Source organism: Gigantopelta aegis, chromosome 3 (assembly GCF_016097555.1).
Source record: "Gigantopelta aegis isolate Gae_Host chromosome 3, Gae_host_genome, whole genome shotgun sequence".
NCBI lineage: Eukaryota > Metazoa > Mollusca > Gastropoda > Neomphalida > Peltospiridae > Gigantopelta > Gigantopelta aegis.
In genome coordinates this window covers 71,276,789-71,296,570 of record NC_054701.1, presented here as the reverse complement: position 1 = coordinate 71,296,570, position 19,782 = coordinate 71,276,789, and the positions used below count along the sequence as shown (strand labels likewise).

General features: G+C 34.7%; 1 protein-coding gene across 1 annotated transcript; it reads right to left on the bottom strand.

The window, feature by feature from the left end:
* Positions 1-1,837: 1,837 nt before the first annotated feature.
* LOC121368823 (protein moonraker-like) lies at positions 1,838-19,727 on the bottom strand. Its single transcript, XM_041493568.1, has 17 exons — positions 19,610-19,727; positions 17,760-18,242; positions 17,058-17,216; positions 16,303-16,511; positions 15,304-15,528; positions 14,583-14,739; positions 13,601-13,663; positions 9,749-9,815; positions 9,065-9,286; positions 8,589-8,625; positions 7,864-7,913; positions 7,139-7,172; positions 6,062-6,232; positions 5,365-5,446; positions 4,735-4,819; positions 3,612-3,884; positions 1,838-3,289 (listed from the first exon to the last, which is right to left on the bottom strand). Exons 2-17 carry the CDS (start codon positions 18,229-18,231, stop codon positions 2,803-2,805), a joined length of 2,793 nt encoding a protein of 930 aa, XP_041349502.1. The 5' UTR covers positions 18,232-18,242; positions 19,610-19,727; the 3' UTR covers positions 1,838-2,802.
* Between the last annotated feature and the right edge of the window lie 55 nt (positions 19,728-19,782).

Here is a 19,782-nt window from a genome sequence, read left to right as displayed (position 1 = left end):
GTATGAATAAACAAATTCATCCGCAAACTGAATCAGCAAAGCTGTTCTCATATATGTTTGCAGATGATTTGTGTCTTTTTTCATACCCAGATGAACGTAAAAGAAATAACAGAAAATACTTATAATTAAATTGGAAACATGCTTGCTAAGAATAACACTAACACTTCATACTTGATTTTGAATTATTTTTGATCCATAAACAATAAGACAATTTGCCCATATAAAATGGCGTCATCAGATATGACGTTCCCCAACGACATAATTTTTATGTTCATCAAGAATTGAACAACACCTGTTTGCTACGTCTGGTCCAATGGGATAACGTTATATTGTAATGAATGTAACAGAAACTTAATTATATATACATAAATTGGGTAATCGCTACAATAACTCAAATATGGTTCAGAGTTCATGCAATCCATTTTACTGTACAGCTTCACAAAATAAAAATTTAAATGGGGTATTAAACTGAAATAACTGAATGATGGACCAACTCCTGAAATAACTAATTAAGGTTTGATTTGGTATTGTAAATTTTTATAGTTGTAATGTATATAACTGCTCAAATTAGGAGATAACTATTATGGAGTTTTTAGATTTGTGAAGGTTATTGTCTATTTGATCGTGTAAATTGTCATTTTTGACCGAAGGGGTTAGCCTGAGGTCAAAAATGAAAAATTTGCATGCATCAAATAGACAATAACACACGCAAATCTAAACACTCTATATGGTTATATCCATTGTAAACTGAATCATTTTTCTATGGAACTAATTGTATATTTGGTATTTCTTGAGAAAAAAACCCTGGCTACAATCTAACTGTAGACCCTTGAATCGTCAACTTCGCCTGTTCCATTTGCTAATGATGTCACTTTCTAATGACGTCATTAGCTTTCCGAGTGTTATTTTCATTTGATCTCGAAAAAAGACTCACCATCAATTTACAATACATTACCTTTGTACACAAAGCAATTTTAAGATAAACAAAGTCTGTCCCTCATTTCGTGACCAGTTTTGGATACTAATAGTCCAGGCCTCTCGATGAACTGAAAACATTTAAGCCACGCCTACTACTATCCCCCCACCCCCTACTTTTGTACAACAAGCCAGATTATTCTGGCAACCATATTTAGATATTTTGACGAAAACATACGTGAAAACTACAAAAGCAATTAAAAAAATTAAATAAATTAATGAAAAATGCTATAGCAGAGTAGACATGTAGATCTATATGCATGGATTTAAAACAAAAAAAAAACCCTTTGCTAATCATGAAATGAGACTCCGTCGGTGGCCAAAGAAATCACATAGGAAACTTCACGCCTGTAACTTATTTGTAAGCGATGTTCTACAGATGTTGGCGAATATTAAACGGTTCCACCGATAGCATAAATGTTGCACGTTCCCTTCAGTCACTTTCATAAACTATAAACTAAACATGAATAGGACAATTTCTTCCAATTTAACTAAATGATCCATAAAAATGCACAGCAGCTAGAGGAAATGGCATCGCTTATCAAAATTACGTCATTTACAAAACATCACCCGATTCAAATAATAGTGAATGAACGTTTGCATTCTTAAGCGACATCAGTATCAATGAAGTTTACACAAACAATACTACAGGCGTATGTAGTGTATACAGTATGCATATAAATTTAATTATATGATCTGACCGCAATTATTTTTTGGTTCATGCATGTATGAACTGAAAAAAAATAATTGCGGTCAATTCTTAATTAAAAAAACATGTGACTTGTACACCTAAAACCATTAATGTCACTACATATCCATGTCCTTAATATATAGTAGTCCTAGAATGAAAACAAACCAAATATCAATATAAATATATTTTAATTCATTTACAGATTTTTCACAATCTCTTGTTTTGTTTAGTGTTAATGAAGAATAAAATTAATTCTTTAAGTAATGTTAAATACTGATTCTGAAGATAAATTCTTTCTAATTATCTAAGCTCAAGAATAAAATATATCACATCATTATGTAGTAATATGTTAATATTTGGTATAATAAATACATATTCCTCTTTTAGTGGTATAATAAATAATTCTTATATGTAACTATGGAAGGTTTAAGCACACGATAGAAAACAAAATTTTACTCTTGACAGTTTTGTTTTAATAATAAAATTCTGATTCACTTTGTTAATGTCGATGAACCTAGTTAAATCAGTAATTGGTGTGTGTGTATGTTTTACTCATGGGAGTGAATCCTAAACCTACACTAACTACATTTGAATATCCTTGCTAAATGAAAATTGCTAAAATACTTAACCAGTACAAACATCACAGGTAGCTCTGTCTTCACTGCTAGTAATTTCTGACATTTTCCACACTGTTCAGATGCAATACAACTATGTTCTGAGGTAAATTGGCTTGGAAGGTGGATCACCATGACTTTTACTATTTACATTAAAACTGTCACACCAACTAAACTTGGTTAAAGGGCATATTAAGAAAAATCTAAGTTTTTACAACTGAAAGACAGTAGTGTGAACTGAGTCGATCCAGTTTTCATTTTCCTCTTTGCCTCTATTGTGGTATTATAGTGGTCTTTGTCGACCTTTCCCATTATATCTTGAGCATTCGAAACGAGTCTTCGGTAGGCCTATTAGAGCAGTCTTCGTAAAGCCATCTCATCAAAGCATGTTGCATTAAAGCTTGCTTTCTAAATCTTTCCAATCCAACCTGTGAGAACTTGCTACACCTTTTCCATCTGTAGAATTACAGCTGTTTTCCCCACACCTTTCTTATACAGGTTACAATCCACCTGTTCCAAGTATCAAAGATCTTCAGTCAGGCTTTCATCACCCGAATCGCTCTGCCATTCATCATCGTCGTCCTCCTCCTCATCGGCCTGTGCTATTTCCTCGTCGTCGTCCTCACCAGCTACCCCATCATATGAGAGCTCTCGATCATCATGTAGCTGTCCACCATCTGGCGACTCTACACGGTGTGGTTGGTGTCCACTACCAAGAGACTGCGCACTACCAGGAGACCGTGCACTACCTGGTGACCGCCTACTACCAGGACGACCAGGTGACCGATAACTACCAGGAGATTGACGAACACCAGCAGACCACGCACTACCTGGAGACTGACCACTACCTGGTGATTGACCACTGCTTGGCGACTGACCACTGCTCGGTGACTGACCACCAGTGACCATGAACTCGGACTTGTACATGTTGTTGGCTATGCCTTCACTGATGTCCTCCATCTCTTCTGCGACATCTCTAAAACATTCGTCCATCAGCTGATCGGTGATCCTGAAATGTTTCAATACAGACATAATAAGTCTTTCATAGTTGTCTGTAAGCATGTAACTGTAAAATAAAATATATTATAGCTGGTCCGACATTCTAAAATGTTCACAAAGACAGAATATGAACTTTTTCAGACAGGACTACATACTACCCCTTCCTAAAGGCGATTCCACACGATATGAGTACCTCGTATAATAAGAACAGCCGATTGTGACAAAACCAACATTAAGATTTAATCGGCTGTGATGTAATCGGCTATTCTCGTATGAGGCACTCATGTAGTGTGACATTGCCTTTAGTGTCTTCAACCGAATTCTGCACTTACTCTTCAACCAGCTTCCAGGGATCGAACTTTCCAAATGGATGGTGAGACATCTTCTTGAGGTGAAGCTCAAAGTCTTCCTTGTTGTTGACGATCCGCTCCACAACAGTTTGTGGAATTGAGAGCTGTGTCTTCAGTCGGCGAAATGGCGGAACCGTCTCTGGTTCCATCTGTGAAGTCTGCTGCCTGTCACGAGGGAACCTTTCTTGCCAAACTGTCGCTGGTTGTATCTTCGTGAAAAGAACTGGTGCTGCCACAGGCTGTGGTGGAAATGACCTGACAGAGGAAAGGAATGTGATTTTTAATGACTCCTGTATCATGTAGTAATTCCCCAAAACAAATAAGCAATGAGAAGAATTTTTCTTATTTAATTGATTATCAAAACAAGGGCGAGCCTGTTACAGAGTTATCGAACCTAGCCAAATAACCACAATATCAAAATGTTGTATCCTGATTTTTTAAAATCCTATAATGAAACCCTGTTCAAGTTATATTTTTGTAATATATGTTTTAGTCAAAAAAGGTATAGAAACTACTACCGGAAGTCGGATAATAGCAGGCGCCCGAAAGCATCATGGGAATGGTATGGTCAGGCAGACAAGTTACCTATTTCCAAATTTTAAATAAAATACTTTGATTATATTTCGATGTCTGTTGTGTCACAACATTACAATTTAAAAAACATTTCTATATTAAAAAAAACCCACGAGTAAAACGAAGATCTATCACTAGTTGCTAATGACTGTGATGTTCCAATGTAAACATTCTTTGCAGAAAGCTACTTGCATTTGTTTTAAAATGTTCAAGTTAAAACGCTGGCTGGTTCTCAATGGGATCGGAGAAGGAAGAATTGGAAAATACGAGGTCATATGTTACGGGAACTATAAATATTATATTTATTTAATATACAGTTTAACTATTATTGCTGTAAATGGATGTCTGAAAAATGAGGAAACAATCTACCTGAAAATTGAGCAAGCAACTGTCATGCGCAAAACTCAATTCCTACTAACCCACTTTAATACACAGAATTCATTTCCTAGTGATTATCAGGCAGTGACATAATTAGGGGTGGGGTTATCAGGTCACAGGAAATATGGTTGCATGATAAAAATAAATTAATTACATTGCTCGTCCTTCAGTGCCTTGGCTTCTGATCCTTGTCACTTCTATTGCGGGAGGAGATCGTGGCCGGTCTGATAATAGATCTTCTGAAAAAAGAAAGACATTGAAAATCTCATCATATACTTTTTCTATTTTCCTGCAAAATAACCACGATAACTCCAAAAATATCATACTACCAAATCAAGACAAGGCAAGGTGATTGATCACTCATGATAACCGTGAACATCAAATTAAATTATTATTATTATTATTTTTTATTATTATTCCCATTGCTCTTAATCGTGCACGTGTCATTCGCATATTAACTGTTAAGTCATTTTCAGTTGATGAATACTGCCACTGGTATAAATGAATCTTACAGCATATTGGCAAATGAAACAAATAACAAACTCATCATTCAGATTTACTGACAATCCAGAGTTGCAAACATGTTAAAAATAAAACTGCCGTGGACATTATTTTTCCGCTGTAATTTTCTTACTTGCAGGGGTTGCCTGAATGACCTAGTTTCTATCTTCCAGTCAGCTGGTGTTAAGAATCTACATTCTACTTTAAGGCTTAGGAAGAAATGAGAATTAATCAACTAGCCTGTTTCTACTTGGAGAGATTATCCTACTTATACTAGACTTACTGGTGGTAAAATAATTAGTCTTTGGTTCTGGGTTTTCAAAGACCACCGACGCCCATCTTCTTCGAATGTCATTTTGTTCTTGCTGTCAACCAAAATGAGAATTAAGTTAGTAATAGAAGAAATGTTTTCAATAACTGTATAACAAAAGTAAGTTATCGTCAAATGGCTTCTGTATTCAAATCACAAATAAAATCACAACTCAAAGACAACAACATTAAAACTGTTACTAGACATGAATCGTAAGTCAACACAGTTCTCAAAGAAGAGTTTAACCAGGGGCACAATATTGGTATTATTAAATTGAAGAAAACTTTGATCCTTTTCTCTTTACATGAATAGATAACCTAACCTCTCACCAATGGCATTTTCCCATTATTCACATAAGACTGCATTCAACAGCCAATCAAATGCCTAAAACCTTCCAAACAGCCATGGGTATCCTGTTCAGTCACATGATAACTACTTCTCTCTCCTTCACTTATGTGGTCCACATAAAACAGATATAGAATTAAAAATCTATTGTTACAGCATACTAGCACGATTGAAGTGCTTGGCGAGAGACGGGTTACAAAAGGTTATTAAACACCTTGTACTCCTACTTAAACATAATAAGAAAAGTCTAAACTGAAAATGATCCAGAATATATCTAGAGACTCTTTATTTTCAAGAGTATCTTTTTGATATGATTTAGTCTCACCTCCATCTGTTCCAGTCTCGTGTACAGGTTGTTGAGAGTCGGTCTATCCTGCAGACGGATTGCTTCACGTGTCGCCTCCTGTTCATGCTCTAACCTCTGTAATTCGTGAGTTGTGTCGGTAAGAATATCATCCAGGATCATCAGATCAACGTCATTGTCACTGTCATCATTCTGAAAATAACCAAAAATGCACAACATTGGCATTCTTTCCTGATGAAGATAGTTTTGTAAATGTGTTATTGTACAGAGGGTGTTTAAAAAATCTGTAAAACTATACTTGTAAAATCATATGTATTTAGGAGAACATGCACTGAATAGTCTTCAGTGCTACACAGTTACAATGTTGGTGACAAAAGTAATATAAACCAAATAATAACAAAGACTAAAATTTCACAAGTATGAATGTTTAACAACACCACTTCACAAAAACTCATCAGTTATTAGATGTCAAACAAGGAGAGTTAAATTTCACATGTTGGCATGCCAGTTACACAGCTGGCAACTCGTATAAAATCAATTACCAAATGCAATGCCAGGTTCTCAGAAAACTAAATAATAAAAATAAGTTAAAAGTTAAAAACAAAAAGAAATTTTTTCATTAAACAGGAAGGAAGGAAATGTTTTATTTAAAAACACACTCAACACATTTTATTTTCGGTTATATGGCGTCAGACATATGATTAAGGACCACTCATATATTGAGAGAGGAAACCCGCTGTCGCCACTGCATGGGCTACTCTTTTCGATTAGCAGCAAGGGATCTTTTATATGCACCATCCCACAGACAGGATAGCACATATCACGGCCTTTGATATACCAGTTATGGTGCACTGGCTGGAACGAGAAAGAGCCCAATGGGCCCACCAATGGGGATCGATCCCAGACCGACTGCACATCAAGCAAGCGCTGTACCACTGAGCTACATCCTGACCCTTTCATTAAACACGACACAACACGACTAACTGGTGGTTTTAAAATTCTGTACTTTATGAGCTATATTCTATATCACAATTTTAGTTCTGACACTAGAACCATATCACAAATGTCTGAAGAGAAGATAAAGTACCAAATGCTTACCTGATCTTGAGGCCGCCGAGTGTCTGATCTTGGTCTGAAATAAAAAATAAGCAATGGTTAAACAAAAAAATAAAAATGGTTTCCGAGATATCTAAATCAGCAGACTTATTGTGCTAAAAAACTAGTAACTGTAACTCCATAATGTGTTGTGTTGGTAGATTTAAACCATAACATGAAACAAAACAGATGATATTCATGTATTGTATTATCACCTATTACTAAAAACAACATGATTATTAGGTGAAGTCAACAAAATGTATCCTAGCCAATTTAAAAAATATTATAGACAAAAACTGTTCCACCTGCAAACCAATATTATTATAGATTGTTATTAAGTTGTTTTTTAAAAGTGTTACAGACATTAAAGTCTTAAGTAAACCAAGTAAAAAGGATAGATTGCTCAGATTACAACGGAGCAAAAACCCAGGACATCTCAAACCATAAGAGCGAAGAAAAAAGAAGAAAGTTAGAGTCACATGACTGGGACAGGAAGGGGTGCACAGCAGAAGAAAGTTAGGTCATCCCATTGGCTGTTGGGATGTTCGAACCAGACTACTATCCTTAGGGGTATATGCACTAGTTTGAGGACAGGTGATGTTGAAAAGAAAATGTATGCATTTTATAAAACTGCCAAATGGTATTATGATGATTCGTTCAGTTTATGTTTTATTATTTGTTTTAAGGCCACATTTTAAAACCTAATTCATTTTCATGTAAGTACATACCTTAGAGTAGTTGAAGAGCTGGATGGTGACAACTCTGGCTCTCCCCTTCTCTGCAAACATTTTGAAGAAAACACCAAGTTATGAAAGAAAGAAATGTTTTATTTAACGATGCACTCAACACATTTTATTTACGGTTATATGGCGTCAGACATATGGTTAAAGACCACACAGATTTTGAGAGGAAACCCGCTGTCGCCACTACATGGGCTACTCTTCCGATTAGCAGCAAGGGATCTTTTATTTGCGCTTCCCACAGGCAGGATAGCACAAACCATGGCCTTTGTTGAACCAGTTATGGATCACTGGTCGGTGCAAGTGGTTTACACCTACCCATTGAGCCTTGCGGAGCACTCACTCAGGGTTTGGAGTCGGTATCTGGATTAAAAATCCCATGCCTCGACTGGGATCCGAACCCAGTACCTACCAGCCTGTAGACCGATGGCCTACCACGACGCCACCGAGGCCGGTCCCTACCAAGTTATGAGACAATGAGAACCATTAACTACAAAGCTTTAATTTAAAGTAAACTAATTAAAGATATATATACTAAATAAGTAAAATATACACATCACAGTAACATCTATACATTTATATGTGACTAACATTACTGACACTTCTCAATATTTGTTATCTGTCATATTATGAGTTTTGTCAAATTTGAAAATATTACAATGCCTATGTTCAGTGCTAGTTGCTACTAATTTAAAAAACGTTTTTACACCAACCTTAAATTGTTCTATGTCTTCTCCCCCAAAAAGTCGTCTGAAATAAATTAATGGTAAAATCATGTTACCTTTAGTAAATATAAACATTTTTCATTAATGTCTTAAAAAGTTTTGGACCTATATCAAAAAGTTTACATCATTTTAAATGTTTTAAAATGGTTCCAACTTACAAAAAATGGTTTTCTTTTGTTATTCTGTGCAGTACAGAATGCACTCACACACACTCCACCCTCCCCACAAAAACGAAGAAGAGTAAACTAAAAAACAGCTGGGTTGAAAATTCAACAGATAAAACGTCTAACCAAAAAAAAATCTGTTACACAAACAAATCTATACAAACAAACCAATAATAAAACACATATAAATTCATCTGACAGTCAGTAAGCTTCATGTAAAATGGATCATTTAACAATATGAGATACAACATCAACATGATTCCTTGATATCTAAACAACAGACAATCAGATGTGACATACTTCACGGTGTCTTGATCTATATCACGTATCACAACTCTGTTTGATCTAGCAGATCTTCTCGCTGTATGCGGGGATCGACTGCCAACCTTACTGGCAGATTGTCGACTAGGGGAAGACGGTGGGGTCGATGTGAAACTCCGAGATGTGACAGGAGAAGGTAGGCGATGTCTTGAACCGTATGAAAAACTTTTCTGCCTGCAATTAATGAAAATATAAAAATAACTCAAATCATATTACCGTATATCTTCGCCTGTAAGTCGATATCGGCTATAAGTCGAGTCCCTAATTCCAATCAAACTACATAGCATCAAAACGAAATATTCCCTTAGTAGATAGTGAAAGCTGTTTGACTGTTACCGTATGGCACTGTACAGCATGGTTTTGTGCACAGACAACAACTTTATTTATCAAAACTGGCAACAGATCACTATGATAAAACTGAAAGTATACTGGGGTACCACGATATCGTGGAATTTGGAAAAAATAAAGAAATGCACTAATATATATGAAGGTAAATATACTTGGGTTGCAATTTTTGCTGTATCTGCATCATGTCCATGCTATTGTGTTGACAAATAAATGCAGTTCTAACATTAAAACAGTTGATGGAAGTACACCATAGCACTGGCTTCCATTCAAGGGAGGTTACCATGATATCGCAGTAAATCGCAAACGTTACAATACGGTGGACAGCACGGGTCAAAAATGGCTCTTTTTGTAAACACATTTGAAGTAATGTCTAGTAAACAAACTTCAACACAAGAACGAAGAAAAATCAACGTAAAACGCTTTGTTTTTCAATTGTAGTAACATATTTACATTTTCCAATGGAAAAGTTGGTAATAATAATTCTTCTTCTTCTTCTGCAAGAAAGTGTGGGCATTTAAAAAAATTGTTCATCATATTAGTAAGATTCAAGAGTTATATAATCAATATTTATTGAGTGAAACCAAGAATAGAACATATTAAAAGTTATGTGTTTTGTTTAAATTGCCAATAAATATAGGCATGACCCGTAAATGTTTCCATACTTTTCTGGAGGTCGCGATTTCTAAATATAGTAACACTGTGACAGTGTATAGCCTCGTTTTGATTGTCACCGTGTCCGGTGTATCGGCGCGTCCGATGATTCGGCGCACTTGGTATTTTGCTTAAGTATGCTTAGGAAGTTGTCATGTTGTCGGTGTTTTTAACAAATTAAAGTTCAATTCCATTTCCAATGGTTAATCATGTATCAACATATTTATTGTTAAGGGTGCAATTTATTTATTGTTAAGGGTGCAATTTATTTTTATTTTTAGAATTATCAATAATTATATCATAATTTCAAAATAAATCATTCACCTGTTTTCGTATATATAAACGCGAAGTAGGTCAGCCTTATTGATATTAGGAATGTTAAAACCAGTCTAAAAACACCTTTCCCGCATTTTTAAATTATAGGAAACAGTATAAATGTAATTATTTTTGTTTGCTTATTTTTATTTAAACTGAAAAGGAAAACATAGAGAAATGCAAAGAAAACGAAAATTTTACACCTTAATTGACAGTCATTCCAGTTCACAATTGTCACATTGTTATAAAAAATAAAAGCGAAATAAGATCCACGTGTGTGCACAATCTACCCGAGAAAAATAAAATCCATGTAAGCATCTTAGCCATGCATGACAATGAACATGTATGCATCTGCGGTACTGTGCCACTCAAGAAAACGATTCCGAAACTAATCATGAGATGGGTCACATGTGATCGTTCATTTTCATAGTAATATTTTTACACCATTTTAAAATGTTTATTTACTACAGACATAAAACAATTTGTAGTGCATTTCAGATTATGCACTGCTTCATTGGTGAGAGACACATTTTATTAAGTATTTCACAGTGTTCACATAGAAAATGGTCCTTGAATGCTTAGGTGCGCCGATACACCGGAGAGCACTGTAGTCCTACTTTTTAAAAAAACTTCTTTTTTTTAAAATGAAAAACGGCATATTAATATTCTGCTATAACAACAAATAAAATATCTCAACAGCGAACAAATTGTTTTTACATAAAATTGCAATGTTTGAACAGATATGGCCTTACTAACCTCTAAATTAAAGCGTCAGTATGTTATCAAGTACAGATGCAGAGCCACCCAAGTTTGCCGGTAGATCTTTTCTTGAATTATTTGTTTTAATAAGTCATATAACAATTTTTAAAACCGCTTGTTTGATGTAGTATGTTGTAACAACTACTGACTGTGATCCATTAAACAATAATACCGGTACACCTTATTTAAAACTAAAATATTTCCTCGTATGCAATACTGAAGATTGCAATGAATTTCATCACCTTTTAACAACCGTTCTTTTTATATGCTACGCATTAATAGGCCGTGCGTATTGTATCGATAGCTAGCTAACGACTGACAGTCTACGCAACCTGCACGAAAAAATAAAACTTTTAATTTCACTGGGTTTGCGGGTGTATACAGTTTATATTTTATATACTAATATTGCTAACGACTAACAGCTATCTCACTGTCCTGGATATGCAGCCCAGATAGCTGAGGTATATGCCCAGGACAGCGTGCTTGAACCACGTATAAAAGGTGTAGAACTTTACATTTAATAAGGGGCGGGATATGACGGGGGGGGGGGGGACGTTATGACTGGTCACCCACCAATGATATCACTCACTGAAACAGGTTACATAGTTAACAATATTTACTGCTGATGCATGTTAGTTTTTTACGCACGTGTCGTAAACTTAGCTACTTAGCAACCAGGTTAGTGCTCATGTGAAGCGTAGAAATACTGATAAAAAGGTAGGTATTTGAATAACAACTGTCTGTTTATAAATATTGATATACTTTAGAACTGAATGCTTATGCTCACCGAAACTGATTCACCGGTGATACATATATGAGACTATAGGTCTGAGGAAACAGCAACCTTGCTTAAATATTGGAATATTTTTTAAACTACAATATAAATATAGTACGCCTTTAACGTAACAAGAAGTGTAGAAATCTAGTTCTTCTGCTACATTAAATATCAAATTTTGTTCCATCCGTATTTTACCAACACCCCCTTAGGGCATAAAGTTTGTTTTATTTCGGTAAAAAAATAATTAAAATTATTAATTAGGTAATAACTTAAACTATGAATTAACAGAAAACTGCACCAAAAGGCTCTATGTGGAATGAATTAACTTCCCTGAAAGTTTCATTAGAATCTATCTAAAATTAAAAAAGTTATGACACTTTCTGTATTAAAAGTTACTGGTAATTAATCGAAAAGGTCACAACTTTTCTTTTGTTTTATTAGTAAAAGAAAGCCTAAAAATGGGCGTGGGGCCACATCTTGAAAATGTCATAACGTTTTAAATATTGAACCTGGAACAAAAATTAAAACAGCATTTTAAAGCATTTCCTGGGCTCTGTAGAATAACTGATTTATCTCTATCTTTGTAAGTTAAATTTTTTTGTCACACACCTAGGCATACAACCGTGTCCGGTGTATCGGCGCGTCCGATGATTCGGCGCACTTGGTATTTTGCTTAAGTATGCTTAGGAAGTTGTCATGTTGTCGGTGTTTTTAACAAATTAAAGTTCAATTCCATTTCCAATGGTTAATCATGTATCAACATATTTATTGTTAAGGGTGCAATTTATTTATTGTTAAGGGTGCAATTTATTTTTATTTTTAGAATTATCAATAATTATATCATAATTTCAAAATAAATCATTCACCTGTTTTCGTATATATAAACGCGAAGTAGGTCAGCCTTATTGATATTAGGAATGTTAAAACCAGTCTAAAAACACCTTTCCCGCATTTTTAAATTATAGGAAACAGTATAAATGTAATTATTTTTGTTTGCTTATTTTTATTTAAAATGAAAAGGAAAATATAATATGAAATGGTAACGAGTTTAATATCTTATTTATTACCCATAATCTCTCAATTGACGTTCCTGTAAAATTGTAGTGCACCAATTGATGACGTCATCATATGACATCGAAGTGTTACGTCCCACTCCCACTTGGCGTTCTAGTGGGACGTATCACTTTGATATGTACCAATATATTTTTAACCATATGGGTAATAAAACCCTTTAATATACCAGTCACTGGTTGGGACAGAAAAAGCCTCACTGGGTGCACAGCGGGAAATCGATGCTTTGATCTGTTACATCTCAGCCAAATGCTATGTCACTGAACTACAAATTACTCCCAACCTTCCCGTGTTGTCACAGAACAGATACACAACTTAGTGATACAAAATAAGATTTAATTTTTTTTATTTAGTGAGCAAATACAATGGTGGCTTGTCTAAACAAATGAACTAATATTAGTAACAGTAATATTAACAGACTACTGGAAAGGACAGCACAAAACATATCAAGAATAAGGAATTAAAATTGTCATTAAAGAACACACCTGAAGCTGGCAATGGGAGAATAATACAGATAATAGTAACAATGAGCAGAATTTTTTATAATTTTTTTCCAAATACATTTGAAGAAACGGTGTTACCGTAGTACTCACGTTGAAACTGGGATCTTGTTTGTTTGACTTTATCACCTCCTTTTACAGTCTTTTTAAAAACTCCTGCAACAGTAACATAATTGGTATGATTTCAAAACAAAACCTTGGTTAGCTGAATATTGTATTTTTATTTTTACGTGTTGATATGCATACATGTACTTTGGTAAAAGATGTAATACACATTTAAAATTAAAAGCTGAAACAATCTTTGAAAAGTTGAAAATTTTGCATCATTTTGCTTCGAAAAACCCCATGAGCCAGTTATAATCAAAAAAAGAAGAAGCTGAAATCAGATGGAAAGCTAAACAAGAGTACCGGTGAGGCACATGATAAGCCTGTCAAAAGTTTGACTGAGAATCATAGATATTATGTGAAACTTTTGCAATGGGATGGATGAACAGTATCTTTTGGACCAACTTCTGATGATACTGTATTCACTGAAGAAGGTGCTGTCTGATTAATGAAGTTATTGTTCTTAATTAGAAAGGGAAATTTTGTTTAGCATTTTCTTCAAACGATAAACAAGATTTTCCTATGATATTCAGAATATAGACAAATTATTTGATTAATTTGTATCACAGTGACCTAGTAATTGTATGCGACACATCACCATCCCAAGTTGTTCGGACATGTGAGGTTAGATGGTCCTGTATGCATCTGTATGCAACTTGCAAGATGTGATCTGGACAAGGATTTACTGTTTTATGCTGTAGGTCGTGAAAAGTAGGTCACAGTGACCTAGTAATAGCACACAACACTCCGCCATCCCAAGTTGTTCCTACATGTGAGGTTTTATGGTCCTGTATGCATCTGTATGCAAGATATGGTCTGGACAAGAAAAAGTTAACAGACGGATGTACGGACAATGCCATACCATAATACGACCCAGATGGGCGTATAAAAATCACATCTCTGATTGGTATAAAAATAGCATTTCATGAAATGGCATACATATTTAAAAATATGAAAATTACTGCTTTACCTCTTGGTTTGTTTTCCTTTCCGTGAGCTTTTATTTGCTTTTGGCAATACTGTCCATCAGTCTGAAATGGTGGCCGACTAACTCGAGAACAACTTTGTTCAGACTGCTGTTGTTGCAGTGAAACCTGCATCTGTTGACACCAGGCAGTATTTAATTTCTACAATATCATAGAAACAGAAAACCAACTTACAGAAAGTACAATAAAATAAAATCATATTTAAAAGACATTACAGTATAAAATTATAAACAGGGAATAAAAGGTAAACAATAAGCAAATGGAAGAGTAAAGGATGATAACTAACAAAATTAATGGTTTTAAAAAAGAAATATTAATTTTAATAGTTGCATAATTCACTTTTCATATTTATCTCTATTTTAAGTGAACAGATGGTAAACAGTTAGTCAGTCAATGCATGTGGATGACACATTTAGAGCATCATGTCTTTTCCATAGATACTCAACATTTAAAAGGGCAGACGCACTACGTATCTACTGTTATTTGTTGAAACTATCTGAACATGCTCAACAATTAATTGCTTTGCTTTAACAGTAACCACAATTTTAAGTCAATCATTCATTCCATTTTATAAATGTGATCATGAAAATAATCAACTTTAAAATTGGCTTTTATCAACTGTCTTCTTTGAATAAATATTCATGAGTTTATATGGTTCTGAGAAACGCGAATATTTGAAGTATTTGGAAGTCAATCAAATCTCACCTCAACATTATCCAGCATGTTGGTCAGTTCCTGCTGCACCTTGCTGTTTTCTCCCTGTTTAATCTCCACACTGAGCTGTGTCAACTGCCGGATTAGAAGAGCCAGTTCCTGATAGGTTGATGGAAGACCTTGTCTCAGATCATGGTTTGGCAGCTGCATGACAAATGTCTGGATCGCCCGAACTGCACCTCGGTGTGCCGAGGCCAACTTGGCCATTACCTGACTCTGAAAAAAACCCCAACAACAACAATCAACTGATTTAAAAAAATATTATTAACTAGTGATAGTTTTCATTTTTAACTTTTTCATGCCTATATCCAATTAAGGTTCTAGCACACTGTCCTGGGGACACACACACACACACCTCAGCTATCTAGGCTGGCTATTTATGACAGTGGGTTAGTGGTTAGTTGTTAGTGAGAGAGACATCTGTGCAGTGGTCTTACACTGAGTCATTAAAACCCACTCTGAGAGGAAGCCAGTACCAGCCTTAAGTCTAATAGCTTAATCACTAAACCACTGAGGCCGGTTCTGACTAGTGACAATAAGTAATTGAATATAAAAAGAGGTATGTGCAATCATACACATAAAAATAATTTCATCAAATTATTAAGATTAATTAATGTGGCAGAAGTGGGTTTCATCTTTCATCTTCAAATAATATGTTAGACACCAAATAGACAGAGTTTAAAATGTGCTGAGGTGTTGTTAAACAAATATTCTTTTCTTTTCATTCTTCCATGTATATTATTTAAACAACAAATATCCAAAGTTAAACCACATACTAGGGTGTCTTTAAAACATACATTCCTTTTCTTTTATGATAATTATTTTCTAACAACTAGCAAATCACAATAACTGTATTCAGAAGTTATATGCTATTTAACTGAAGTTCAGGTTTTACCAAAATCAATATGTTTGAGTATTTTATCTTAAATCTCTGCATGACTTTCTGATAGAGATGTATTTATATATAATGATTTTGTTTTAAAGTCACACCTTTTTTGTATGCTTAGCCTTGTCTGGTCCAAGAGTCATAATCTCTCTCTGGATCTGCCGCACTTGCTGTCGAAGGTTGTATATATTCCTCGCTGCTCGTGTCGCATGTTCATCTGCTCTGACCATGCGACGTCTGTCATCTTCTTCATCGGAAAGATACCCATCCTTTTTTTTTGTGCGTGGTTGATGGAGGAAAGCCACATTTTGTTCTAAAATTTAATATTATAATGCATGTACACAGATTTAGATATTTTACTACTATAAAAATTATTGAAAATACTGCATTAAAATTGCTTTTTGTCCAAAAAAGAAAAACAATTACCATGGGTTAACTCCCTTGAAAATTGATATGATCAGTGAAATTTTTTCATCTGCAGCTGTGTCATCCTTATTTTCAAATAAACATGGGGACATTGTGTAAGATGCTTTGTAGTGCCTTTTTGTTAACAGCAAAAGTTAAACTAACATTTTTTACTTGATACTTGGACAAAATATGAATATTATGCTGTCATTCTTGAATGAAGCCTAAACCAGCAGAAGGTTCTGTGTGTGGAATTCAGATAAACGTACAAGGTGGGCATTAACTCAGACATGCGTTTAGGGCCAGATATATCAAAAATACTGTTCAATATCTGTATTGTGTCAACTCCGAATGTCATACTACCGGTAATGCCAAGCTAAATCACCTACAAAATACCAACACCGAACCAGAAGTACCAATACCGCCCAGCTCTAATGATGTGTATCTGTCCTACCATTGATGGCTTTCTCTTCAATGACCTGTATCTGGTGAAGGTAGTTTTCCATTTCCTGTTGTAACTTCTCCACCTCATCGGCAGGCTCTTGGCGATCTATCACACACTTGTGAGATGGGTATCTGTCTGTATCTCTTGTTGGCGGGCTGTTGGTGGTCACTACAAATGTAAATGGTGTTTAAACAAATAACTACTGCACTGTACAGACTTTATAAAAATTGTTTGTCAAAGAAACCATCCAATTTATAACCAGTGTTTTCATAAAATTATGCTAATTTTCTGATTTTAAAAACATATTTCAAAATATAATACAATTTAAAAGACAAAACAATATATACGACATCCAAGATATTAAATGAAAATACATGTTCTGTACATTCAGAGGAGGCGTTTTTGTAACTGCAGAATGTCAGCAATTGTATTTAACCACCGAAAAGGAACTATGTTGATGCAGGGAAGTATCCATGCTGTTTGGTACCATCATAGCTACAAACTACTACAAAACCCTGCACTTATAAACTTCGGATTTTTGTCTGGTAAATACATCTATCTGTCAACAAATCACTCATGTTTAACAAATAACAAAATAACTCAAGTGTCTAGTTAGTCACAATCCGGAAGGATAACATAAATCAAATCTAAACAGTGAACTACAACTTGTACAAGTAGTTTTAATTGTCAAAAAACTATTTTAGGACTAACCTGGTAAATGACTTCTTGTGGACAATCTAGGAGTTTGGGTTTGTACCACCTTAACTTGTCTATTTTTATCATGTTCTTTTGCACTGAGAGGCTTCTTGGTTCGCGACTGCCACTTTCTCTGTCTATCCCAATATTCCTTCCCATGAATGATCTTAGTTTTGGATCTGGATACCTTTGGGGATAAGGAACGACGTTCTGGTTGAACATTCTGACTCTGGTTCTTTCTCCTTACATCTCTTTTTGCCAGTTGAATAGCTAGAGACATCCTTTCTTGAGAAACTGAAGCCAGATTAAACTGTTCACCACCATTCATTTCTGTTGAGCTGTTCTGATAAGATTGCTTGTTTGCGTCGATGTATCTTAACTTTTCAAATTTGATCGGCTCGGGTTTGTGAAATCGTACTGCAAGTCTTGACGCCATTGGTGGACATGCAAGGTTAAACTGAAGCTGATTATGACCAAAAGCTGCCATTTCTAATTAAACTGAAAAATAACATTAGTTTAGTAATTTAATAAAATAACTTAAAGGTACAATTTAACCAAATTGATATGTTAGTTTTATTTAGTGGAATAGTCATGCATGTTACATTCATTCTAAAGCTTGCAAGCAAAGATGTCACATTTATCAACAAATGAAGAAATTATACTTCCTGGTCCATTAACAGAATATGTCTAAAATGAAAAACATTTTAAGTCAAAAGTGGGTTATAGTAAAAACAACTTGCTTAAATGGAAAATGAATTTGGCAGTAGATATTAATAACAGATAATGTGTTAATATACAGCATTGGACAAACCATAGTCCATCCCATCTTCGTACAAACATTTTTTTTGTAAATAATTTCAGTTTTGTTTGACATTAGATGAAAAGTAAAAGTGTTTTGGAAATAAGAAAAAAAACCCTATTTTTGTGTCCAATTTAGAAAACAGTCGGCTCAGAAATAACTCGTAGTAAATTCCATAGCATGAAAAAAAGGCATTCCCCGTGGGACGCCCTACAGTTATGTAAATAATATTTATTTTATTGCTTTTCAGTTACACTTGTTTACTTTACTGTTTGTACTTAAGTGCGTGACTATTTATTACTCCAGGATATCTATATTGTGCATGTGAATGCCTTTTCAGGCTTGGGTCATTTTAAACTGACACTTATTTTATTTTTAAGGGTATGAACAAGTGCTATTAGTAAATGCAGGATGTTAATTGTGAAAAAACAGCCCTAAAAAGGTTTTTGGGTGCGTGGTTAAGGTAGCTCAAGTCACCTCTAGCCCTCCTCTTATTGGTATGTTATAGGGGAGGGCTAAAAAGGACGGTGTGGCATCAGGTTTAGGAAAATTATTTTATTTTAGACACAGTAGCTGTCTACCATTTGGTTGTTGACGATTGCCGAAGTATTACACGCAGTCCTCACTAACCCTCCCCAAAAACATATTATTATCAATAAGGGGAGGATAGATGTGAGTTAGGTTGGGGTTATCTGTAGTTCATCAAGATAAACGTCTCCAGCACGATATTTATTAGTCAAAATGTTAAAAAACGGACCGTAGATGTTTATCTTGGTGAACTAGGGTTATCTGTAAATGAATTTGGCTATTCTAAAACAAACAAAAAAGTGATACAGCTATGCAGTGAAATATATATTTATATATTGTAGCCTACACAAAGCCAACATGATGGTACTTATGGTAATGTTATTTTTTTAAATTATCAAGATAATGCAAGTTGCAACCAGTGAACCACAGATTGGCACAATGATTTGATACTTCACTTTTATAAACTAAGATACACAGACTTATTATTGCACCGCACAACACTGCTTTAATATATTGTTTTAGCAGAAAAGATAAAGACCTGTAATCAACTAGCAATCCTAATTTGTATTTTAGAAAAAATAAATGTCTCTTCTCTCAATTTATGTTTACATTTTCGTACGGTTCCCTCCTGTGCAGTTGCGCCCTCTACAGTGCAGTTCCAAAATAAAATGTTTCTAACAATAAAACGTTATATTCATGGTTAAAAAATCA

What these genes read in the sequence shown, in the direction of transcription:
- LOC121368823 (XM_041493568.1), bottom strand. Translation starts at nt 18,231, where the DNA reads ATGGCAGCTTTTGGTCATAATCAGCTTCAGTTTAACCTTGCATGTCCA. An exon ending in AGCTCTTCAACTACTCTAAG is followed by an intron (nt 7,173 to 7,863) that starts GTATGTACTTAC and finishes TTTTTATTTCAG; the next exon opens with ACCAAGATCAGACACTCGGC. An exon ending in CCCTGGAAGCTGGTTGAAGA is followed by an intron (nt 3,290 to 3,611) that starts GTAAGTGCAGAA and finishes GAAACATTTCAG; the next exon opens with GATCACCGATCAGCTGATGG.